The sequence below is a fragment of the Salvelinus namaycush genome, chromosome 29, assembly GCF_016432855.1.
Source record: "Salvelinus namaycush isolate Seneca chromosome 29, SaNama_1.0, whole genome shotgun sequence".
In the NCBI taxonomy this organism is placed as follows: Eukaryota; Metazoa; Chordata; class Actinopteri; order Salmoniformes; family Salmonidae; genus Salvelinus; species Salvelinus namaycush.
In genome coordinates, this window is record NC_052335.1 from 33569491 (window position 1) to 33597202 (window position 27712).

A 27712-nucleotide genomic window follows, 5' to 3' on the forward strand; every position below is an offset into this window, starting at 1 on the left:
TCAAGGACCCTCCACGCGCAAAACATATACTTTCTGTAAAATGTGAGGTTTCACGACTTAGTGTGATCATTTGAAAATGTGTCTACTTATTTGAATGTATTTTCACGCGTTTGTCATTGTTTAGTTTTTTTGTGGCCGGAGATGGGGTGCGCAATATCAGGCTTGGTACCGAAACAAGTCGGGGACGTGATGGACGATGTTCCCATTGTGCATCTAACTGACGAGCACAGGGAGATAATCAAAGAGACGTGGAAAGTCATCCAAGAGAACATCGCGAAAGTTGGCATTATTATGTTTGTTGGGTGAGTACATTTTAACTGTAGCCTACTGGCTGAATTGGTTTCCATAAGTTTTAAGAAATTGCACGCGTCATTCTGAATTTAAAAGCATGCCAAAATGAACGTAGCCCTATTACTACATCGAATGTCAAACATTGATTCGATTAATTCAAGTCATGAAATCTAACCCTCTTCTACTAGGTAATTGAACTGTTTGTCATGAACATGAACGGACACAGCAAATGTGTCACTTCACTGGTGATTGTATAGAACGTATAGCCTTGTCAAAATTCAATCAAGTGATTGTGTATGATCGTATACAATGGAAATACAACGCCCTCCACAAACGTTTGTGTTTTGGTCACATTTTCCATGTTAGAAGCCTATAACCTATATTTATATAGCCTACATCATTTTCAACCATAGCCCTGTCTAATGAAATAAATGGATAGAGAAATAGTCTTCCATGTCCACACAACCTTTAAACGAACACAAAACTAATATTTAACTGTCTATTCCCAGTGGATTGGCAATAGAACTCTGTTTAAAGTATCCTCCTCCGGAAGAGGCAGAATATATATTACAGCAAATATATGGCTAAACTCCAATGTACTGATAGAGGATAAACCAATTTTGTTGCAGAGAATGTGTAACGAAGGTAGCATCTTTATGAATGACATTGTAAACAACTACCGTAAAATGATGTCACACAACAGCCCAGCCTCACATTCAATTCGCGCATATATGTACAAAATGTATTTCAGCAGATTTCGTGCGTTTTTGTGCATTTTTGGGGTGGTTCAATTCGTTTGAAAATACACGAATTTCTGTGCTACTTAATTCGTGCGAAAATACACGAATTTCTGTGCTACTTAATTCGTGCGAAAAGACACGAATTTAACCAGTAGGCGACACACAAGCCGTTGCAACAACCATAGACGCGATCGCCTGTATTTATTTATTTTACGTTATGAATATATAGATATTTTGTCTTTTTTTAACCATAAGAGGTTATATATATATTGTCTTTATTTAATCCCTATTAAAACATTGTGGTTTTATGCCTATATGTACTGTTTTCGATTTTTCTGAACAGACTTTTCAGGATAGAATGAATGTAAGCAATGCATGATGGTTAATGGTGTTTTATTCGGTTGTAGTTCCATGTATTTCTTAAAAAATAAACGTGTAAACCATTTTTATTGAACAGAATGTAACTGAAAATACAATGGCAGCCTTGCCATTGTCCATCAATAACAAAAGTTTTTTTTTTCGTATAACATTTGGGGAAACGTATGCAGTCATTGTAGTCTTACATTTTGTTGGCCAACCAAAATTACCAAAACGTTAACCCGTAATAAGGCTAGGGTGGCTGAGTGTAAATACATGGCTCTGAGTGTAAGCACCTTTTCACTAGAAACGTTCTTGTGTTCAAATTACCGTCAGTGCGAAATAGCTAGAAAGCTTTCGTATTTCCACTTGGCTGCACCTACGGTTACGATAACGATAAATCAAGTGCAATACCTGCGTCGACCTGTGTCGAGCAGCAAAACACCGGAAAGCTTCTAGCCTACCGGAAAGTTACAAGAAGAACAAGAATAGTTACCTCATCCGGTCATGTGACACTCTGGATGCCCCCTAAAAGCAATTTCAACCGTTTTGAAAAATGACGCCTGGTAACCCCAAAAAAATACCAGGTGCATGAAAAGTTTGGACTTAGAATATTTTTTGAAAACCTCCATAAATCACTCAGGCCATTGACTCGAAAAGAAAAAACATAAAATATTTTCCAGAAGAAAAAACAGAATATTTTTTGAAAACCTCCATAAATCACTCAGGCCAGCACCCATTGATTTGGGGCGGTAGTATAGCGCTCCCAGAGCGGGTATGGAAGTCTGGATCCCCCCTAAAAGCATTTAAGGCTCTGTGTGTCTTTACATTTACATTTACATTTAAGTCATTTAGCAGACGCTCTTATCCAGAGCGACTTACAAATTGGTGCATTCACCTTATGATATCCAGTGGAACAACCACTTTACAATAGTGCATCTAACTCTTTTAAGGGGGAGGGGGGGGTTAGAAGGATTACTTTATCCTATCCTAGGTATTCCTTAAAGAGGTGGGGTTTCAGGTGTCTCCGGAAGGTGGTGATTGACTCCGCTGACCTGGCGTCGTGAGGGAGTTTGTTCCACCATTGGGGTGCCAGAGCAGCGAACAGTTTTGACTGGGCTGAGCGGGAACTGTACTTCCTCAGAGGTAGGGAGGCGAGCAGGCAAGCACCATACTTTTTCACTCCATCCTTGCTGTGTGTGTGTGTGTGTGTGTGTGTGTGTGTGTGTGTGTGTGTGTGTGAGAGAGCTTTTCTTTGACATCTGTTTAGCGAAATTACTGATTTACAGTTCATGAGGGTTGACCGATTCACACATTTAAAGTTTTGGAAAGATCTGACTTTTTTAAACCTTCGAAACAGCACCTATGACCCCATTTTAAGGCACTTCCGGTTGGCACAGGAAGCTATAAGTAAATACATATCCTGATCGGGGTATGCTTTTACAGAATCCTGAGTTTTAAGTCTATACGTTAAGAACTGACTGATTTACACAGGGTTGAATGCACTATATATCACAAACTGCTGGTTGGGTATGGCAAAACACTTTTAGGGTGATTTTATCACTTCCGGTTGCTCCATGAAGCTTAGAATCAACACAGGTAGACCTCATAGTGGCTTGATGGATTGTCATTGAAGACAGGTTCATAAGACATTCATAACCCACATAGGCTTCAGGTTGAATTTAGGGGTGCAGGCAATGTGTTCCTATGGGGTGAGATGTCATTGTAAACTGTTTGATGTAAACACCTTCTTTTAACTGTTAAGGGTTAATGCCACACGGTCAATGTTAGGCTTGCACAGAGACCTTAGGAACGTTCCTGAGGTCAAATTGTGCTTCTAAACCTTAACAGTTCTCTCTCTGTCTCCCAAAAGCAAAAGACTTGAAATGTAGGTCAAGGGTCATCTTCTTGTCACTGTCGCTGCGCTCAGACCGAGCAAGCTACGGTCAAGCGGGGCATCTCGTTGAACTCGGCACGGCTATGGTGATGTCATTTTTAGTGGTGATTTCAGAATGCTATTTTGGTGGTTTTTCACTGTTGAAACATATTGCAAATGCACTAAAGTCAACTAGCAAGTCACTGTCCATCAGCCAATTAGATATTTTCAGACACCAAACTGATACCATCTGACTCCAAACTCACTTTTTCCAACTCGTTTAGAAGCCAACTATCACATATTTCAGAGCAGGCCCAAAATTCACAGCGCCTTCCATTTAAACCATAATAAAACAAATAATACGTAGTTATGTTCTAGCTGCGGGTCCAGTTTTCACATTATGTTTAGCCCTATGTGAGGCGACCTCGAATCCCAAGTTTCGGCTCGATAGGTCATTCGGTGCCCGAGCAAAACCTTAATTGGTGCTGAAATTCCACTTTTTTCCATGCCTTGCTACGGGGTCCTTGAATGAGCTATCGGACAGAAATGTCGGGGTCCGTCTCTATGGGCCGAGCCGGTTTCAATGCACCTAGTCTTGCAACTCTGGGACTTTTCTAAATGTCACCATTTTGTAATGCTCAAAATGAATTGAAGTCAATGCAAATGCACCGAGGCTTTTTATCGGTCCGAGAACCTTCTAGAGCCACATAACTCACCGTGCTTAATCGACCTGAGCTCTAGAACAGGTTTGTAAAGTTTCAGAACTCTAGGTCTGACGGTTCTTTAAAAGTTCAAACAAAAGTAACTATTGCAGGCACTGTCTGCCTCTAAGCCCCTCAGTGTGTCACTCCATCCTTTCTGTGTGGGTGTGTAAATTTTTCCTTGAAATCTGATGGGATGAATGACTGATTTACAGTTCATGAGGGTTGCCTATTCACATATTAAGTTTTGGAAAGATTTGACTTTTTTAACCCTTCGAAACAGCCCTTTTGACACCAATTATGGCACTTCCGGTTGGCACAGGAAGCTGAAAGTAAACACATATCCTCATTGGAGTGGGCTTTTACAGAATCCTGAGTTAAGTCTATACGTTAAGAACTCACTGATTTACATAGGGTTGAATGCACTATTTCTCTCAAACTGCAGGTTGGGTATGGCAAACACTTTTAGGGTGATTTAACCACTTCCGGTTGCTCCAGGAAGCTTAGAATCGACACAGGTAGACCTCATAGTGGCCTGATGGATTGTCATCGAAGACAGGTTTATAAGGCATTATTAACCCACATAGGCTTCAGGTTGAATTTAGGGGAGCAGGCAATGTATTCCTATGGGGAGACATGTCATTGTAAACTGTTTGATGTAAACACCTTCTTTTAACTATTAAGGGTTAATGCCACACGGTCAATGTTAGGCTTGCACAGATCGGGAGGACCTTAGGAACGTTCCTGAGGTCAAATTGTGCTTCTAACCTTAACGGTTCTCTCTCTGTCTCCCAAAAGCAACAAAAAATATGAAATTGAGGTCAAAGGGTCATTTGGGTCCTTCTTCTTGTCCCTGTCGCTGCACTCAGACCGAGCTAGCTACGGTCAAGCGGGGCATCTCGTTGAACTCGGCACGGCCTGGAGATAATGGCAATGCCATTGCAGGCTTTGTGTGTCTTTAAGCACCGTACTTTTTCACTCCATCCTTTTATCCCCTTTTCTTCGTGGTATCCAATCGCTAGTAATTACTATCTTGTCTCATCGCTACAACTCCCGTATGGGCTCAGGAGAGACGAAGGTCGAAAGCCACGCGTCCTCCGAAGCACAACCCAACCAAGCCGCACTGCTTCTTAACACAGCGCGCCTCCAACCCGGAAGCCAGCCGCACCAATGTGTCGGAGGAAACACCGTGCACATGGCCCCCTTGGCTAGCGCGCACTGCCCCCGGCCCGCCACAGGAGTCGCTGGAGCACAATGAGACAAGGATATCCCTACCGGCCAAACCCTCCCTAACCCGGACGACGCTAGGCCAACGGACCTCCCGGTCGTGGCCGGCTGCGGCAGAGCCTGGGCGCGAACCCAGAGACTCTGGTGGCGCAGCTAGCACTGCGATGCAGTGCCCTAGACCACTGCGCCACCCGGGAGGCAGATCTGACATTTTTAACCCTTCGAAACTGACCCTATGGCACCATTTGAAGGTACTTCCGGTTGACATAGGAAGCTGAAAGTGAACACATATCCTCCTTGGGGTAGGCTCTTATATAATATTGAGTTTTAAGTCTTTATGTTAAGAACTGACTTATTTACAGAGGGTTAAATGAGTGTGTGTTATTTAATAAAATCACATAAAATCACAGAATTCTGGCAGAGCTTCGAGACCCACTTAAAAAATGTTCGTCTGATTACACTGCAACTGGATCTGTAATTATTTATTTTTTTAACTCCTTTTTGTGAACATGACCAATTTGTCAATGTACGATTTCTCTTAAATTACGATAGATAAATGGCTGGTTCTTTTTTTCCTGACACCGTATGCTTATGTACTTTGACTTGAAGCGGTCAAATTAGCACCCTACTTTGCGTTTTTGACCTTTAATCCCAATCCCATAACTCAAAAAGCGTTGAGGCCTCGACGCCATCTTGTTCGGGGCCAACTGTCCATTACGTCTTCGAAATATTTTCCGTTTAGGAGAAAAGGCCACATGCATTTGCAATGTGCTTGTGCATTTGCAATATTATTTATTTTCCCTCTGGTGGGAATTTCCGAGACTGCGGAAAAATGACCAAAATGTGTTATTTTTATAAAACGGAAACCGAACGTCCGAGAGATTTAGTTTGATGACTTCCTGAAAGATCTTTCCCCCGCGCACGGCCCGACGCCGTCCACGAATTTTAGAAACGTTGCAGGACGTCTAGTAAGGGACCTTATATTTGCAATGTGGCGTTTCTCACTAACCATATGGCGAGTGCTAAAATGTTCCCTTAAGGTATGGAAAGGCCTTGGAAAGGCCATAAGTGTAAGCCAACATAATTCATTATTTTACATTAACATGTAATACATGCATTATGAAGAAAATGGTGTAATTTAGGCTCCACGAAATATGAAATGGGTTATGAAGAAAATCGTGTATGGTTGCCTACATGACAAAAAGGCGTTCTGATTACAAGTGCACCAGTATCCAAAGTATTAAGCGAAATCAAGCACAGAAAACAGCATTGGCATTAATAAAACAATATTTCCCACGAATTAAGTCGCACTTAAATGTGCGTCTTTTCTCAAAAATTCTGTTCAGCAAGTCTAAAACAGTACATATAGGCATACAACGACACATTTTAAAACATGGTTAAACAAAGACAACATTTCTGTATATTCATGACGTTGAATTAGCCATTAAGAAGAACAAAAATGAAATACAAATTATCGCGTCTACATGGTTGTTGCAACGGCTTGTGTGTCGCCTACTGGTTAAATTCGTGTCTTTTCGCACGAATTAAGTAGCACAGAAATTCGTGTATTTTCGCACGAATTAAGTAGCACAGAAATTTGTGTATTTTCAAACGAATTGAACCACCCCAAAAATGCACAAAAACGCACGAAATCTGCTGAAATACATGTTGTACATATATGCGCGAATTGAATGTGAGACTGTGTTGCAGCCCACACAAGCAATTAATCAAGGTGTATGGAGAAGTAGGCGCAATACAAAATTACCAACTCATCGCCAACTCATCGCACCTCTGCCACAAAAATGGAAGAGGCAATTACTTACAAGAGAAAGAAATGAACTAGTTTGTCTGCCACCATTAACACATTTTAAATGGCTTAAAATTACCAATATTGCCTAAATCATAAAATGTATCATGTTCACTAACGTCAAAAGGTTTGACAACTAGGCCTACAGTCTTAGAAAAAAGGGTTCCAAATAGAACAAATAGTCCCCATAGTAGAACCTTTTTTGGTTCCAGGTAGAACCATTTTTAGTTTCATGTAGAACCCTCTGTGGAAAGGGTTCTATATAGAACCCAAAATAGTTCTACCTGAAACCAAAAGTGTTTTACCCGGAACCATAAAGGGTTATTCAAATTGTTCTCCTATAGTGACAACCGAAGAACCCTTTTAGGTTCTAGATAGCATATTTTTTTCTAAGAGTGTATGCCGCATAAAGAGATAGTTGGGAACAGATTTTTTATGTCCCAATAACAAGGCATGATTGGCATCGGGTTTATAAACTGATATGTAAGACAACAATTGACCCTTTCATTTCTTTTAAATTTAAACTAGAATATAAAATTCTTGCTACAAAAAGAATGCTCAGTATATGGGGCATTGAACAGTCAGACCGGTGTAGACTGCCACAAGGAAACAGAATCAGTACTGTTCATCAGGGGCTTGGTTTTGGAGTCAGGTCCAGGAGTGGTTGTTATGTAAACACACACACACATGATAATACGCACTATACCCACATGATAACATACACACTATACACACATGTAAACATGGATTTTGTGTTGTAGATATGTGGTAGTGGAGTATGGGCCTTAGGGCACACACTTAGTGTAGTGTGTTGTGAATTCTGTAATGAGTGTATTGTTATGTTTAAAAAAAATTATAAGCATACATTTTGCCAGACCCCAAGAAGAGTAGCTGCTGCCAAGGCTGCAGCTAATGGGGATCCATAATAAATATGAATACAAATGTCATAATATCAGGGTGCGGTTGGATCTGCAAACTGTATTGCTGGGGGATTTAAAGGACCACACGCAGTCAACATGAAACCTCATTGTGCTGTTAGGTTAAATGTTTATTTATTTTTGGGGACATTTGGTCAGAAATGTTGCAGATGGGGAGGTTCAAGTCCTTCGTGACACACCATGGGAGAATGTAGGGATGTATTGCAGGAATAAATGGTAGAATGATGATGATTTACTGGGAAAGATAGGTTGATCTGTAGCTGTCTGATGGTTGCAATTAATGAATGTTGGAATAAATACATACACATCCACAGTATACATTTTTGAGGTCCATACAATCAGGGGTGAGGGTGGAGATGTGATGATTGTATGTTTTGTGTTTAGTTATGTGTGTTTTGTTTTCACGCTGTGAGCGGTGTGTGTGCTGGTTCTGGTGGTTATTGGTGCACTCGCTTCACCCTGCCAGCGTCTCGGGGCGGGTGGGGGCAAGAGCAACCGCTGATGGTAGCAGCCATTCGTATTGTCTTTTTTTATTGTATTGTTGTTGTAATTTAAAAAAATATTTACTCTACATGGCCAAAAGTAAATGGACACCCCCTCAAATTAGTGGATTTGGCTATTTCAGCCACACCCGTTGCTGACAGGTGTCTAAAATCGAGCACACGGTCATGCAATCTCCATAGACAAACATTGGCAGTAGAATGGCCTTACTGAAGAGCTCAGTTATTTTCAACGTTGCACCGTCATAGGATGCCATCTTTCCAACAAGTCAGTTCGTAAAATTTCTGCACTGCTAGAGCTGCCCCGGTCAACTGTAAGTGCTGTTATTGTGAAGTGTAATGTCTAGGAGCAACAACAGCTCAGCTGCGGTAGGCTACACAAGCTCACAGAACGGGACCACCTAGTGCTGAAGCGCGTACAAATCTTCTGTCCTAGGTTGCAACACTTACTACCGAGTTCCAAACTGCCTCTGGAAACAACGTCAGCACAAGAACTGTTCGTCGCGAGCTTCATGAAATGGGTTTCCATGGCCGAGCAGCCGCACACAAGCCTAAGATCACCATGCTCAAAGCCAAGCGTCGGCTGGAGTGTTGTAAAGCTTGCCACAATTGGACTCTGGAGCAGTGGAGATGTGTTCTCTGGAGTGATGAATCATGCATCACCATCTGGCAGTCTGACGGACCAATCTGGGTTTGGCGGATGCCAGGAGAACGCTACCTGCCCCAATGCATAGTGCCAACTGGTGGAGGAGGAACAGTGGTCTGGGGCTGTTTTTCATGGTTCAGGCCCCTTAGTTCCAGTGAAGAAAAATCTTAATGCTACAGCATACAATGACATTCTAGACGATTCTGTGCTTCCAACTTTGTGGCAAGTTTAGGGAAGGCCCTTTCCTGTTTCAGCATGACAATGCCCCCGTGCACAAAGCGAGGTTCATAAACAAATGGTTTGTCGAGATCAGTGTGGAAGAACTTGACTAGCCTGCAGAGAGCCCTGACCTCAACCCCATCAAACACCTTTGGGAGGAATTGAAACACCGACTGCGAGACAGGCTTAATCGCCCAACATCAGTGCCTGACCTCACTAATACTCTTGTGGCTGAATGGAAGCAATTCCCTGCAGCAATGTTCCAACATCTAGTGGAAAGCCTTCCCAGAAGAGTAGAGGCTGTTATAGCAGCAAAGTGGGGATCAACTCCATATTAATGCCCATGATTTTGGAATGAGATGGTCAACGAGCAGGTGTCCACATACATTTGGTCATGTAGTGTAGATAAACAAATATATATTTTAGCTGTCACTGAGGACATTTGAAAATAGAACTTGAAGGCAACATACACTTTTATTTTTACTATGCTCCACTGCCCAGCCCCTGTCAAAATTGACCATGGTCATTGACTTCTGGCCTGGGGTCCAATGTGATATTCAGATGGTTCTAGTGTCTTGTTGTCAAAAAATCACTGTCTAACTGGTGGCATCCCATTGGTGTTAACATTTGATTTTGTTTTAAATTAAGCTATTTGTGACATGCGCTGAATACAACAGGTGTAGATCTTACAGTGAAATGCTTAAAGCAATTTTTTATGTGTCCTTTACCTCTCTACCAAGACCTATGTGCCCTATGTTAAAATACCTACTTGTTTACAATAGCTCAGGGTATGCAAATATTATCTTCAGTTATGATGAAAAAATTCAAAAATATATTGTTTATTGCAGTAGCCAGGGGCAAAAAGCAAGCATCAAAATACATTCTAATCAAATAATTGGTGGCTGCCTTCTGAGTTTTCCTGGGCCCATATTCATAAAGCTTCTCAGGGTAGACTGATGATCTAGGATCCATTAGAACTTTTTGATCATAATGAATAAGATCACATGGACAGCAGGGACCTGATCCTGGATCAGCACTCCTTATCTGAGATACATTATGGTTTATAAAAGTTTAGCAAATCAAGTGCATTTTTTGGTTTACTGGTTTGATATTTATACAGATAAATCTCCCTTCCTTTAATCCAATTAAACAAGTAGATTTAAAATCTATATACATTCTCATTCATATTGTCCGTTTCAAAATATTTGATGACAAAGTCCAACATCACAATGCAAATCTCTAGACTGTACTACACTGTCACGTTGTCAGTGGCAACCAACCTATCATTTTAAACCACGATCTCTGTCTTCATAAAACTACCAATTCCAATCCTCAAACCGAAATCTACCTCCCTCCCTACTGAAGTACCACTAAAAATAGAACTAACCCACTCCCCCTCTTTAAAAAAAAAAAACATTGATATGCAAACCTTCCCTCCCTTTTCTCTACCTTTAAGCATTTACCATAGGTCTGACTGTATCCCAAATGGCACCCTATTCTTTATAAAGTGCTCTGGACAAAAGTAGTGCACTATGTCTGGACGAGGGTGCCATTCAGGATATAGTCTGTCTGTTCTTAATGAGTCAATCAATGCAAAAAGGGACAGGGAACGCAACCAATAAACTTCTTCTGAGGCCCATTTAAACCCCAAACACGAAGGCTGTGCTGATAAGGCTTTAACAGGCTATTTATCAGTGGCCCTCGCCATATCAGTTAGGCCTTTAATGGGCTCTGTCTGTGGTCCGAGCTGTCAGCTGTGGCATGGGGCCTGCCGCCACTGCCTGTTTTGGCACCAGTGTGATGTACCCATAGGTAAGTGTCATGCTATACATCACACAGCCATCCATCCACACATTTTACATTACATTTTAGTCATTTAGCAGACGCTCTTATCCAGAGCGACTTACAGTAGAGTGCATACATTTTATTACATTTTACATACTGAGACAAGGATATCCCTATCGGCCAAACCCTCCCTAACCCGGACGACGCTATGCCAATTGTGCGTCGCCCCACGGACCTCCCGGTTGCGGCAGAGCCTGGGCACGAACCCAGAGACTCTGGTGGCGCAGCTAGCACTGCGATGCAGTGCCCTAGACCACTACGCCACCCGGGAGGCTCGGGGGGTTGTGGTGTTTGTGTATACTGGATTCTGTAGAGGGGTAGAGGTGTACTGCAGAAGGTTGAGGGTTAGAATTGGACGTTTTACGAGGCGAGAGATTGCAGCTTGAAAGATTGGTTGGTTGGTGGGTTGCCGCTGACAAGATGCGGCACAGCAAGACTGTCATTTCGGCTACTGTCTTGAGATGTGGTACATTGGACAATATTATGAGTGAGAGGGCGAAGTGGAAAAAATGGCTTTGGCTTTTTTGAGAATTCCCATACCTCAAACTTTGAAAAGTACTGATATCCATTGATATCAGACAGTATAGGTGATGTATTGAAGATTCTAAATTACTTACCGTTCTAGTCTTAGATATAATAGGAATCAAATTTAGCAACTCAAAGTGAGACTCCCAGTGTGGTTTTAAGTCAATTCTTCACAGGGACACCAAAACAGGTGTGAATAAAAAACACTGTTAAAACCTCTCTGGGATATGTGGGACGATTGCGTCCCACTTGGCCAAAAGCCAGGGAAAATGCAGAGCGCCAAATTCAAATAAAATGATATAAAAATCAAACTTTCATTAAATCACACATGTAAGATACCAAATTAAAGCTACACTCGTTGTGAATCCAGCCAACATGTCAGATTTCAAAAAGGCTTTTCGGCGAAAGCATAAGATGCTATTATCTGATGATAGCACAACAGTAAACAAAGAGAGTGTAGCATATTTCAACCCTGCAGGCGCAACACAAAACGCAGAAATAAAATATAAATCATGCCTTACCTTTGACAAGCTTTTTTTGTTGGCACTCCAATATGTCCCATAAACATCACAAATGGTCCTTTTGTTCAATTAATTCCGTCCATATATATCCAAAATGTCCATTTATTTGGCGCGTTTGATCCAGAAAAAAACAGCTTCCAATTTGCGCAACGTCACTACAAAATATCTCAAAAGTAAACTTTGCCAAAACATTTCAAACTACTTTTGTAATACAACTTTAGGTATTTTTAAACGTTAATAATCGATCAAATTGAAGACGGGTCTATCTGTTTTCAATACAGGAGGACAACAAACTAATGCTACTTTTCTAGTCTTGCGCAACTCTCAAACAGTACACATAACGTTACACTGATTCAAGATGGCCGTACTTCTTCATTGCACAAAGGAATAACCTCAAACCAATTTCCAAAGACTGGTGACATCCAGTGGAAGCGGTAGGAACTGCAAACAAGTCCCTTAGAAATCTAGTATCCCAATGAAAACTCATTGAACAGACAGTGACCTAAAAAAAAAAATCTGAATGGTTAGTCCTCGGGGTTTTGCCTGCTACATAAGTTCTGTTATACTCATAGACATGATTTAAACAGTTTTAGAAACTTCAGAGTGTTTTCTATCCAAATCTACTAATAATATGCATATCTTATATTCTGGGGATGAGTAGAAGGAAGTTGAAATTGGGCACGCTATTTATCCAAAAGTGAAAATGCTGCCCCCTATCCTAGAGAAGTTAAAGGGAAGGTTTACCCAAAATCCAGAAAATCCCAAGTGATTCAATAAATTGAAACTAGTTCAGTGGAGTTTGCCCTCTCTTCCTCTCTCCCTGTAGTGCTGTACGAAAACAGATGCAAAAACGGGTCACGTCTCACGTGACTTGTGACGTTGCTGGATGCAGGCCTCGCTCTGCTTTGTTGCCAGTGAATTTATAACCGAACGTAGCAGTCATAAGAGAAACTCCTGGGCGGAGTTCCCACATCCGGTTTTCAGCTGAAAAATAAGCTAGGTTTAAATTGCTGTATCTCTGAAATCCGGAACATTGTTGGCAATATCCTTATTTTATGTAGCCGAATGCCGCAGTCGTGGAGATGGGTAATAACTGCGCATGGGCCCTCTCGGGGGAATCCCTGCTATGTAGAAATGGCACGTTCTTCCCTTATTCACAGATGTAACTATTTTTCAGCGGAGATGTGAAGACAGCGTTACCCATTAGTTATACAAAGTAAACAACAACTTACAAACATGTCAGACGACAAAATACTCGCGAGTGATGAAGAAAACTACTGGAGGGGCTCCGAAGTTATCGTCGAACCGTATTTATTTGAGCCTGAGTATTCAGACCAAGAATTGAGGCAAATTGAGGCCGCTCTAGGCATGGAAGCCGCAGCAGCAGCTGGACCACAGCCCCAACCCATCCCCAGGATCAACACAGACTGGTGGTGCAGCTGTGGCAGTTGCACTCCAATGCCGACAGATGAATGTTTGTGCTGCAGAGAATTCGAATACGTTACTACAATTCTTACAGAAATGGAGCAACATAATGACGAGGAGCAGTTAGTTTGGTTTTGCAAGCACAGGGGATTTTTCTGCCCACATAAACTCTGGTGTCCTGAAGAATAAGAAAAATCTGTATTCCATAAACTAATTGAAGATGCAACCCTGGGCTAAATAGACAGCTATCCAATGAGTAAATAGCTAAACTTTACTTTATTGAATACATTGAGTATACCATAAACCTCTATGAGCATTACTGGGTTTACACTGAGTGTACAAAACATTAGGAACACCTTCCTAACATTGAGTTGCACCCCCCTTTGCCCTCAGAACAGCTTCAATTCGTCAGGGCATGGACTCTACAAGGTGTCCTTTTGGTGGTGGACCATTCTTGACATACACAGGAAACTGTTGAGTGTGAAAAACTCAGAAGCGTTGCAGTTCTTGACAGACTCAAACCGGTGCGCCTGGCACCTACTACCATCCCCCCATTCAAAGGCACTTCAATCTTTTGAATTGCCCATTCACCCTCTGAATGGCATACATACAGTACATAATCTCACAGGAGGTTGCTGACGGGAGAACAGCTGATAATCATTTCCGGAACGGAGCAAATGGAATGGCATCAAACACATGGAAACCACGTGTTTTAATGTATTTGACACCATTCCACTGATTCCGCTCCAGCCATTACCACGAGCCCGTCCACCCCAATTAAGGTGCCTCCAACCTCCTGTGCAATCCATGTCTCAATCATCACAAGGCTTAAAAATCCTTCTTTAACCTGTCTCCTCCCCTTCATCTACACTGATAGAAGTGGATTTAACAAGTGACATCAATAAGGGATCATAGCTTTCAGCTGGTCAGTCTACGTCATGGAAAGAGCAGTTGTTCCTAATGTTTTGGTCAGTGCTCACATTAGCCCAAAACACTATATATATAGCCTATGTTTATTTATCACAATGGTTTTTGGATATTCTATGCTTCAATGTAAGGTGACACAATGTCTATTGTCTCCTCGACCCCCCTGTCATAAATAGATAGGGCACATACGCTAACCTGTAGATCACTTAGGCCTATATGTCTACAAGAACACCTCGAACTTCAAGGATCAGGCTAAGCTTGCTTTGTCGCTTTCTCTTCTCAAGCACGGGCCTTTGTTTTGGCACTGTGCCAGATCCAGTCCATGGAAATACAGTAGTAACAGCTGTATCTTAACATCCAGCGCTTTTCTGTCCCCATCATTTCAGATGATCTCGTTCCTATGCATCGTCACTGAAGTGCTTGCTACACACACACAGGCGATGTAAGGTTGGCTGCAGGACTATATACATCATATTTACCACTTTGAATTGCAACTAACCATCTATCTTATGCATCTCTCCGTATCTTTTATCGGGAGAAAACAGTGAAATTTGGTACCCTATTTCCTGCAGCCAGGGACAGAATACCAGCTGCTTTTGCTGCCTTTTCTTTTTCCACTTGGCGTAACTAACTTTACCTGCGATGTGCCTAACTCTTATCAACTTTCACACCACCTCCTTCTCCTCCCCCAAAAAAGTCATCTGTGAAGCCAATCAATGATGGGTAACCAAAAGTAACATGGGCTATATGTGAAAGTCAAAGTTTCACTTAAGTCTTCCATTTACATCAATGCATGACAAAGTGAAAACTGGATATGACACTTTCTCTCAAGCTGAAAAGTGAACAATGGCAAAGTTGTGCTTTATTGTGTTAAGCTAAAAGCGGGTAAAGAGAGGTGTTAGCCTGGATATCTACCAAAGCCAGAGTTAACAGACAGGCAGTGGAGGAAATATTGAGTACTTGCAAAGGGTTTGCGAAAATGGAAAAAGGAGGGGTTACTGGGTAATTGAGTTCCGACGTACACACAGTGTGATGCTGATCAAACAGAAGTGATGTAACAAACTCTTTGACAGTGCTGCAAACATAGAAAGAGGTCCTCAGAAATACCACGACTTAGATACGTATGAGGGGATCAGTTAGAGCAAGGCACTAAGCTTCATCACTCATTCATGACAAGCCAAGGTCCTCGCTTCATCTATTGTCATTATATCACCAAAGACAAATGCCACCCTTAATGTAATCAATAGTTCCTCTGCCTACCAAAAACTGCTGGCTGGGAAGAAAACATATACAGAAGATCAATACACTTAAATAAATAGGTCCGTGGAAAAAGGTGTAAAATAGGAACTTGAAACAATCTGTTTTTACCTTAACCTGATCTTCTACCATCATCATGAGACGAAACTCTGGACAAGTCACCTAGGCTGCGTTCCAAATGGCGACCTATTACCTATAGGGACCAGAGCCCCATTTGTCAAAAGTAAGGCGCTATGTAGGGAATCGAGTGCCATTTGTTACGCATCCATAGAATCTTGTAACCAAACAAATGTGACTCCATGCATGCTTGGTGTGAAGGACGTGCTTGGTCTGAAGGGCGTGCTTGAGTTCATTAGCAGAGGAAAGGTGGTGGTAAGCCCACCATGGCCTTTACAGCTTCAGCCCTCACAGCGCAGCACAGCAGGGCTTCTCTATAATGAGAGAACACAACGTGCCATTGGAACACAGGAGTGATGATTGCTGATAATGGTCCTCTGTACGCCTATGTAGATATTCCATTAAATAAATTACCCGTTTACAGCTACAATAGTAATTTACAACATTAACAATGTTGTACACTGTATCTCTGATCAATATGATGTTATTTTAATGGACAATAAAATGTGCTTTTCTTTCAAAAACAAGGGCATTTCTAATTGACCCCAAACATTTGAACGGTAGTCTATCTATCTATCTATCTCTCTCTCTCTCTATCTCTCTATCTATCTATCTATCTATCTATCTATCTATCTATCTATCTATCTATCTATCTATCTATCTATCTATCTATCTATCTATCTATCTATCTATCTACTGTTACAGAACAATATATATATGTACTTCTATATATACACACACACAGTATATTATTATTATTATTCACTATTATTAACCACATGATAAAACACAAATTAACCCCATAAAACATAGATTAGCCCCATGATAAAACATAGATTAGCCCCATGATAAAACATAGATTAGCCCCATGATAAAACATAGATTAGCCCCATGATAAAACATAGATTAGTCCCATGATAAAACATAGATTAACCACATGATAAAACAGATTAAACCAATGATAACATAGATTGGACATCGCTTCCAAAGCGCAGTTGTGCATTTGAAACCCATAAAGAACAAAATCTGTATTTTCCCCACTGTGTGTTAATAGCCTACAGAGCAATGTTTGTGAATCTATTAAATCGCAACCTCGAGTGTGCTCACAAGTAGTGCCCGTTGTCATGGTAACAGGTTGTTTGAGACCCATCCAGAATGCAAAGACGTTTTCTTCCTGTTCCGAGACGTGGAAGACCTGGAGAGGCTGCGGAACAACAAGGAGCTACAAACTCACGGCCTACGGTCAGTGACACCCTTCGCCTCCTCCCTCAACCTCCTATCTCATTTCTCCCTCCTGCCATTCTACCTCCTCCTCTCACCCTCTCATCATCACCCACTTGTCAGCTCCCAGATAAGCTCTGAGCACATCCAGAGACGCCAGTGCAGAAGCTGTGAGGACGGTGGGCCCCTTATTTCTTATTGTCTTGGTACACTGACAACACAGCCAACTAGATTCAGAGATGGCGTGAGTTGCACCAAGAGATGTAATTTTTTTTGTAGAGTAAATTAATAAGGTTGGGTCTAGGAAGCACAGCTGTTTGTTTGTTTATTGTGTATTGGGATCCCCATTAGTTTTTGCAGAGGCAGCAGCTATTCCTTCTGGGGTCCACAAACAACACAAAACATGATAAGCAACAAACACTGATAGACAAGGACAGTCACACACATATATAATACAACGATGTACAAACAACAATTATACAAACAATAAAACTACAAAAATGCTGTGTGTGTTAGTGCGTCTGTGTGTGCGTGTTTGTTAGGAGCTGGTTAGAATATGAGATGGCACTCCACAGACCACATGCACAGAATACCTTACTATGCATTCACGTGATAGCCAAGTTTACAATGTAGTATAACTAGTATAATCTCATGCAGCTTCGAGTGTCATCATCGTCAGGCATAATACGTCAGTCGGTTTCCTCATACAAATTGGTAAAATGGTGCCGACGGATGACGCCTCGAGCAGGTTTCTACTTTTTCTAGTGTTTTTTTCTAGCATTTTTCCTCAAATTGTATTACTTGTTTTGTGCAATACTTCATAAACCCGGGCAGAACAATTGGAATATTAACCCCCATCGCTCCCCCCTCTGAGATTTTCACTGTACCGTGTAATTACAGTACACCTGCAACCCTGTACATGTGACTATTAAACTTTTAATCTAAATCTAATTTAATATGCCTGTTCTTGAGGTGAACGTGAGTGGACTGATATCACTTGTCTTATACCTGCTGCAGCCCTGGCAAAAAGGAGACATTTAACCCAGTGTCTGTTGTCTACGTTCCCTCACAGTGACCCACAACACACCTCGCCTTCTAAAGCTCATGGCGCTGACCTTAAGCGAGACATCAAATGGTTGCCAATGCTAACGCTAGAGTTAATTAAGCCTCAGTGAGGGTTGTGGCTATTAATTCAGCAACAGGGTGCCTCGGAATGTGACTAAACTCGAGGTCGACCGATTAATCGGAATGGACGATTAATTAGGGCCGATTTCAAGTTTTCATAACAATCGGTAATCAGCATTTTTGGACACCGATCATGGCTGATTACTTTGCACTCCACGAGGAGACTGCGTAGCAGGCTGACTACCTGTTATGCGAGTGCAGCAAGGAGCCAAGGTAAGGTGCTAGCTAGCATTAAACGTATCTTATAAAAAACAATCAATCTTAACATAATCACTAGTTAACTACACATGGTTGATGATATTACTAGTTTATCTAGCTTGTCCTGCGTTGCGTATAATCGATGCGGTGCCTGTTAATTTATCATTGAATACTTACTTCGCCAAACGGGTGATTTAACAAGCGCATTCGCGAAAAAAGCACTGTCGTTGCACCAATGTGTACCTAACCATAAACATCAACGCCTTTCTTAAAATCAATAAACAAGTATATGTTTTTAAACCTGCATATTTAGTTAATATTGCCTGCGAACATGAATTTCTTTTAACTAGGGAAATTGTGTCACTTCTCTTGCGTTCTGTACAACAGAGTCAGGGTATATGCAGCAGTTTGGGCTGCCTTGCTCGTGCTTGTTCGTGCTTGTGTGAAGACTATTTATTCCTAACAAAAACACCCAACTTCGCCAAACGGGGGATGATTTAACAAAAGCGCATTTGCGAAAAAAGCACAATCGTTGTACGAATGTACCTAACCATAAACATCAATGCCTTTCTTAAAATCAATACACAGAAGTATATTTTATTAAACCTGCATATTTAGTTAAAATAAATCCAGGTTAGCATGCAATATTAAACTGGAGAAATTGTGTCACTTCTCTTGTGTTCATTGCACGCAGAGTCAGGGTATATGCAACAGTTTGGGCCGCCTGGCTCGTTGCGGACTAATTTGCCAGAATTTTACGTAATTATGACATAACATTGAAGGTTGTGCAATGTAACAGGAATATTTAGACTTATGGATGCCACCTGTTAGATAAAATACGGAACGGTTCCGTATTTCACTGAAAGAATAAACGTTTTGTTTTCGAAATGATAGTTTCCGGATTCTACCATATTAATGACCTAAGGCTCGCATTTCTGTGTGTTATTATGTTATAATTAAGTATATGATTTGATATTTGATAGAGCAGTCTGACTGAGCGATGGTAGGCAGCAGCAGGCTCGTAAGCATTCATTCAAACAGCACTTTCGTGCGTTTGCCAGCAGCTCTTCGCTGTGCTTCAAGTATTGAGCTGTTTATGACTTCAAACCTATCAACTCCCGAGCTAGTTAGCGGGATGCGTGCTAATAGTGTTTCAATCGGTGACGTCACTCGCTCTGAGACCTTGAAGTAGTTGTTCCCCTTGCTCTGCAAGGGCCGTGGCTTTTGTGGAGCAATGGACGCTGCTTCGAGGGTAGCTGTTGTCAATGTGTTCCTGGTTCGAGCCCAGGTAGGGGCGAGGAGAGGGAACGGAAAATATACTGTTACATTGGCAATACTAAAGTGCCTATAAGAACATCCAATAGTTAAAGGTATATGAAATACAAATCGTATAGAGAGAAATAGTCCTATAATTCCTATAATAACTACAACCTAAAACGTCTTACCTGGGAATATTGAAGACTCATGTTGAAAGGAACCACCAGCTTTCATATGTTCTCATGTTCTGAGCAAGGAAATTAAACGTTAGCTTTTTTACCTGGCACATATTACATTTTTACTTTTTTCTCCAACACTTTGTTTTTGCATTATTTAAACCAAATTGAACATGTTTGATTATTTATTTGAGGCTAAATTGATTTTATTGATGTATTATATTAAGTTGTTCATTCAGTATTGTTGTAATTGTCATTATTACAAATAAATAAATAATAAATAAAAATCGTTCGATTAATCGGTATCGGCTTTTTTTGGTCCTCCAATAACCGGTATCAGCGTTGAAAAATCCTAATGGGTCGACCTCTAGGCTAAACACACACTGTTGAAAGCTAGGTTTGCTACCTCCAGCGTCAACTTCAGTTGCTTCTCAGTATGACATGTTTTTAAAGGCTCTCTGGTCTCTTTCTTTGACTGAGGTAGAAAATGTCTTCTTTCCTTGACTGTCCATTCTAAAGTACTCAGACTATAACTTGGTGGCATGGATACTGAAGAGTTCCTTGAGATCTTCTGATGATGAAATATTTCTGATGGCTCGTTTAGTTGAAGCGTGGTGCTAGCATGGGGAGGGGGGGGGGGGCATGTAACTAGCTACATTCAAGTCTTTATCCTACAACCTAGACATGTGTACTGTGTATTTACCTATTTAGTTTTAACTGCTGGAGAGCATGGTGCATCTAACCTGACCAGCATTATCATGAGGTACACTTGGTGCCTTCAGGAACACAAACACATGAGTGTCTGCGCTAGTCAATCAGTTGCTAATGCCATAAAACTAAACAGATGTCTCATTCCCCCTTCCATAAATTTCCCTTTAGCTAACAACACAGAAGCTTGCTACTTTGCATTGACCAATGTCACGGTTCGACTGTGTTAGTGTCTGCCTTTCTACATCTGATCCTGTCTACCTCTGACAATGGCGTTTTGTTCCATGTCTTGAAGGATAATGCACTTCATTGAGAAAAGCGTGGCCAGACTTAATCAGATGGAACGACTGGACCAACTGATCCTAGATCTGGGCAAAAGCCACTATCGTTACAACTCCCCTCCGAAGTACTACATGGTAGGTGTTCAGTCTGTACTACTCTGTAGGTTTTCTGGCTAATGTAATCTTGTCCACGTGATCTTGTTCATTTATGATCTTATAGGCAAAACTAATCCTAGATCAGCACTCCAAAATATTTCATGACTAGAAAATACGGTTCCAGTACTACCTTTGCTTAACAACAGAGCGTGGATTTTCACAGAACAATCATCACTACAGGACTAGGGATGTGTGGAGATATTCTTGGAATCCATCCAGCTTTAATCTTCTCTGTCTAGATAATAACTGCATGATAACGTAATGGAAAATCTGGCTTGTTATTTTGCTGGATGTTGGATCATCCGATAATTCTGAGTCTATTGCTCTCTGTTTATCAAACATTTATGACCTTCCAGGGCCCTAATTATGTCCTTTGGGTTTATTCCAGTACGTGGGGGCAGAGTTTATTCGAGCCGTCCAGCCAATCCTGAAGGACAACTGGACCCCAGAAGTGGAGGAGGCTTGGAAGGTAAACAATTGATGGGAACATTCCCATCCTAGATAGCAACCATGGTGTGACGATGACCATGAACCGCCCGTCTGTTCCTTTATCTCTGTGGAGAAGCTATTTAACGGTTAAAACAGTGTAACACTACTTTATAAGGCCTTAAAAGGTCCATCTGGGATTGGGACATGCAGTTTTGGACTTTTAAATTAAATACAGTTTATATAGCCATTGATTCTTGACAAAATATAACATATTCATGCCTCATAGGCTTAGTTGAACTGTCGTACCCCATCAGAATCCAAAATATAAGCTTGCTTTACTCAATTTGTAAACAATGTAATTGTGAAGACAATAGCTTTAGAATGGGTTTAAACCATAGAGATCCAATTAAATGACATGTAATTAAGTGTTTAAAACTATAATTTTGATTGCATGGATCGTCTGTCCTTGTATACAAAGCTCATTTCTTCAGCTCTATCTCTCAGCCGATTACCCAAAAAAGTGGCAGGGTGTCGGCTTTGTGGTTGTTTGAGTGCCAGATTGCCCTTTTAAAAATATGAAATATTACACAATTCTTTGCTAACTATTTATACTGGATCATGGGTAATTCAGTAGCATTGCAACAATGGTTATTGACATGTACGTAGTTGTAGAATATAGTGGTAAATGCACCCTCCCCATTTCGGCCTGTTTGCTTCCGTTTGGTTCCTAGTGAATGCACCAGTAGAGGCTGCTCAGGGGAGGATGGCTCGTAATAATGGCTGGAATGGCGTAAATGGAATGGCATCAAACACATACAAACCATGTGTTTGTTACCATTCCACCCCTGCCGCTCCAGCCATTACCACGAGCCCGTCTTCCCCATTTAAGGTGCCACTAACCTCCTGTGGAATACACACCTGCTTTTCAGCACATCTGTGGGAAAAGACTCAAAGCAATCTGTTCAATACACCCATAAAACATTTCAAACTGGTTGATTGCTGAATACATGTGCCATCGGCCCACCATCTTACAGTGCTAAGTATATACTCTGAAGAGCTGTGGTGCTTGTTGAAAGTACAATAGTATCATTTAATGCTGCAATGTGTAACTTTTTGGGCAACTTGACCAAATTCACATAGAATGTGAGTTATAGATCTGCCATTCTCGTTGAAAGAAAGTCTAAGAAGTGGTATATGTGTTCTATGTGCTCTATTTCTGTGCTTCCCGTTCTTACATTTTGTTTTTGCATCTTTTACTTTCAATTTTGTACACCAGCTTCAAACAGCTGAAAATACAATATTTTGGGGTTATTGTAAAGAACGGTTTAGACGGTTCAATGATTCTTTACACCATTTTTGTTTTGTCACATAAACTGAAATTGGGGGACTATAAGAATGTTTGCAACCAGGAAATGGTGGAGTTTCTGCATATTGTACTTTTAAATAGAACAGGAAAGACATACAGTATGACAGTGACCTCTAGTGGATTGACTACATACATTGTAGGCAATGTGAATTGTGAATGAGGGTTTAATATTCTCCTGAAAATCTACACATTTTCCTTCCCGAGAAGAAAATTGCAAGAAATTACCAGGCAGTATTCCTGTTCAAACCAGAAGTGCTATTTAAAAGCATATGATACCAGCGAAAAAAATCAGACGTGAATATACGGGGCTCCCAAGCGGCGCAGCGGTCTAAGGCACTGCATCTCAGTGCTAGTGGTGTCACTACAGACTCTGGTTGTCTGCCCCTGAACAAGGCAGTTAACCCACTGTTCCTAGGCCGTCATTGAAAATAAGAATTTGTTCTTAACTGACTTGCCTAGTAAAATAAAAGTAAAATAAAAAACACGTAAGCTAATAGTAGCAGAGATTCAGCACTGTGGATAGTGCTGGGGTTGATCAATTGCCCTTGAATCTAAACCCGCCGTGCGCTCGCTTCTGTTAGTGTAACATCATGAAACAATGTTGCAAATCCAGCTAGTTTGGAGATTTGAACATAGCTGCGGGAAGTAGGGGTGCTGAGGGTGCTGCCAACCCCCCTGAATAATTACAATAAAAAATAAACAAATGTTCTCAAAAGTAGTGCACTGTTCCTGTATTAGCGGACCGATATAGCCGTCTGTAGCGCAAGCTAAACATATTATCTGCTGAATCCCCCTCTCTGCACTTACCTCACTATGTTGGGGGTGTTGGCCTGCATGTCAGATCAATCCTACACTTCGTCTAACCACCGGAACATGTTAATGTGCGCTTGTAGATTTTGCATTCTGCCTTGGTGGCATTTCTTTTAGTGAAGCTTTGCCATACGGCAGAAGTGTAAAGGAATGAGCGTTGATGATTAGCAGATCAGAGACGGCTGTAGTAGAGAAGCCAGATTTAAACATTACATATAATTTAACAGCTCCATTTCACGTCACACTGTTCATAGAAATAATTAATTATAATTGACCAGTTTCTCTCAATTATTTATCTCAGGAAACAGGTTTCTCCGTAGCCCGGTTCCCGCTATTAAACCCTGATGTGAATATGGTTGTAGGCCCACAGTTATCTACTTTAGCTATCTCCTTTTCTCCATATCCATTTACCAAACGCAACTCACTATGAGAAAAATGTTTCACCACTTAGACTCATAGGCATACAATGTCACCTTTGTAAGCTATTTACCAGATGTAACACACTAATAGCAAAAATGTACACCACTGTGGTCGTGTCTACACTTGACGCTTACATGCGACTTCTGCTATCAGAATACGAAGATCACATTGAAAAGACGGGTCTAGATGCACAAAAGTGGCTTTGTGGTCTGTTTGTGTTCAGGTCTAGCTGACCACTTCAGGAGGTGGTCAGGGATACATTGTGTGTGAATTTATTATTTGACCCTGCTGGTCATCTATGAACATTTGAACATCTTGAAGATCGATCTGGCCTTAATGGCCATGTACTCTTATAATCTCCACCAGGCAGAAGAGGACTGGCCACCCCTCAGAGTCTGGTTCCTCTCTAGGTTTCTTCCTAGGTTCCTGCCTTTCTATGGAGTTTTTCCTAGCCACTGTGCTTCTACATCTGCATTGCTTGCTTGCAGTGGGCAGCGTCATCAGCACTCCTCGCACAAGTCTCCTAAAAACTTGTGTTTTGGGACTGAACAGCACATTTTCATTATAACATTGAAGGAAATGTGTTCCTAGCGTGTGAGGAACATGTTTGCTGGCCTCATAAATGCTAGCCAGCTAGCTAATGCTGTATTTAGAAACATGTTTTTTTGATTGGCTAGAGTTAGGCTAACCCATTTGCAATCTCTTTAGCGTTCCTTGAAAGCTTGCTGGCTAGCTACAGAGGTTAGCTACAGTAGTTAGCTACTGTCATAAGTTGTTGTTGTGTTACTATCATATTTGGCCTATTCCACCATTTGTAGAATGCATACTGGCATTTGAATATAGAGCGGGGAAAGAGAATCCAGACACACTGTGGACCCGGTAGACACATCTAAATGTCGGCGTAGATGCATGATGTGTTCGGAATACCATGATCAGAACTCTATGATCAGAATACTAAAGCTGCATGAACTGTCAAGTCCTATCACAAAACACCTGGGCCTGAATAGCTTTAGGCTAGGGAATGATGGATGAAATTATACAAGATCGGCATCTTCAGACATAGACCATGCATCCACATGATGCTTCTGGAATTTCAATTAGCACTTGAGACTGAATCTTGTACTGTACTTGTTCATGTCTCAACCAATGAAATAGAGACAGAAAGACACCATTTAGTAACATAATTACACTGAACAAAAATATAAACTCAACAGGTAAAGTGTTGGTCCCATGTTTCATGAGCTGAAATAAAATATCCCAGAAATGTTCCATGCGCACAAAAAAGCTTATTTCTCTCAAATGTTGTTCACAAATTTGTTTACATCCCTGTTAGTGAGCATTTCTCCTTTGCAAAGATAATCCATCCACCTGATAGGTGTGACATATCAAGAAGCCGATTAAGCAGCATGATCATTACACAGGTTCACCTTGTGCTGGGAACAATAAAAGGATATTTTAAAATGTGCAGTTTTGTCACACAACACAATGCCACAGGTGGCTGAAGTTTTGAGGGAGTGAGAAATTGGCATGGTGACTGCAGGAATGTCCACCAGAGCTGTTCCCAGAGAATTATAATGTTAATTTCTCTACCATAAGCCACGTCATTTTAGAGAATTTCAAAGTACGTCCAACTGGCCTCAAAACTGCAGACCAAGTGTAACCACGCCAGCCCAGGACCTCCACATCCAGCATCGTCTGAGACCAGCCACTCGGATAGCTGATGAAACTGTGGGTTTGAACAACTGAAGAATTTCTGCACAAACTGTCAGAAACTGTGTCAGGGAAGCTCATCTGTCAGCTCATTGTCCTCACCAGGGTCTTGACCTGACTACAGTTCGGCGTCGTAACCGACTTCAATGGGAAAATGCTCACCTTCGATGGCCACTGGCACGCTGGAGAAGTGTGCTCTTCACGGATTAATCCCAGTTTCAACTGTACCGGGCAGATGGCAGACAGCGTGTTTGGCATCATGTGGGTGAGCGGTTAGCTGATGTCAACGTTGTGAACAGAGTGCCCCATGGTGGTGGTGGGGTTATGATATGGGCAGGCATATGCTACGGACAGCGAACACAATTGCATTTTATCAATGGCAATTTCAGATACCGCGATGAGATCCTGAGGCCCATTTTCGTGCCATTCATCCACCACCATCACCTCATGTTTCAGCATGTTAATACACGGCCCCATGTCGCAAGGATCTGTACACAATTCCTGGAAGTTGAAAATGTCCCAGTTCTTCCATGGCCTGCATACTCACCAGACATGTCATCCATTGAGCATGTTTTGGATGCTCTGGATCGACGTAGACAACATTGTGTTCCAGTTCCTGCCACTATCTAGCAACTTCACATATCCATTGAAGAGTAGTGGGACAACACTCCACAATCAACAGCCTGATCAACTCAATGCGAAGGAGATATGTCACGCTGCATGAGGCAAATGGTGGTCACACCAGATACTGACTGGTTTTCTGATCCACGCCCCTACCTTTTTTTAAGATACTGTATCTGTGACCAACAGATACACATCTGTATTCCCAGTCATGTGAAATCCATAGATTAGGGTCTAATGAATTTATTTCAATTGACTGATTTCCTTATATGTAAAATCTTTGAAATTGTTGGATGTTGTGTTCAGTGTATACTGTAGTATCTTGAATAGGCTGAGCCCAGGCTTATATCTCCAGGATGTTTAAGGCCCTTGCCCTTGCATTCTTTTCATAGTTGCAGGCCTTTATCAGCTTGGCATTTAGCTATAAGGGCACATTTGAAATCCAGAGTTGTGCTGAAAACATGTTGCCCGTATGATGTTTTATTTTTCTGTGTTGTTATTCACTAAGTAAAAGGCTTTCTAGGCTTTTTAGTCTCCATTAACAAGAGCACCAGGAACATCCAGGGGAAAAACTGTAAGCCCTGAGCATATTCAATGTTGTGCTGTGCTAATGGGACAACAGAGAGATGTTCAGTTTTTGACAAAAATTCATTCAGACATCTCAAAAGGACTGCCATGTATACTGTATACCAGTGGTTCCCAACCTTTTTCAGTTACTGTACCACCAACTGAATTTTGTTCTGCCCAGAGTACACCTGAAGTACCCCCTCATGTGCATTTTATCAGTAAGCCTATGTTCTCATGAGTCTTCTCATGTACCCCCTGTGGATAGGCCAAGTACCCCTTGGGTCCTAGTACCACTGGTTGGGAACCACTGCTGTATTTACCCTATAATAGAGCAGTAGTAGATGTAGATGTCTATTCCATGTCTTATGTGTTGACCTTCATGTTGTCCCACAGACGTTGTTCCTGTACATCACCAGTATCATGAAGCAAGGCTATGTGGAAGAGGAGAAGAACCAGAGGAACACCATGGCCAACACCAGTAGAGAGAGACCAGAGAAGAGGCTCAATGTCATCTAGGAGCAGCCTACTCTCCAGTCAACTTGTACAGTGCATTCGGAAAGTATTCAGACTCCTTGCCTTTTTCCACATTGTGTTACGTTACAGCCTTATTCTACAATGGATTAAATAAATTAAACATCTCATCAATCTGCACACAATACCCCATAAGGACAAGGCAGAAACAGGTTTA

At 41.5% G+C, this 27712-nt stretch overlaps 1 protein-coding gene across 1 annotated transcript; it reads left to right on the top strand.

Annotated features, from left to right (window-relative positions):
* LOC120024437 (cytoglobin-2-like) lies at window positions 1-27540 on the top strand. The gene is made up of 5 exons (XM_038968676.1): window positions 1-302; window positions 17054-17161; window positions 20960-21080; window positions 21490-21570; window positions 27418-27540. The coding sequence occupies exons 1-5, from the start codon at window positions 142-144 to the stop codon at window positions 27538-27540; spliced, it is 594 nt and encodes a 197-aa protein (XP_038824604.1). The 5' UTR covers window positions 1-141.
* Window positions 27541-27712: the final 172 nt, after the last annotated feature.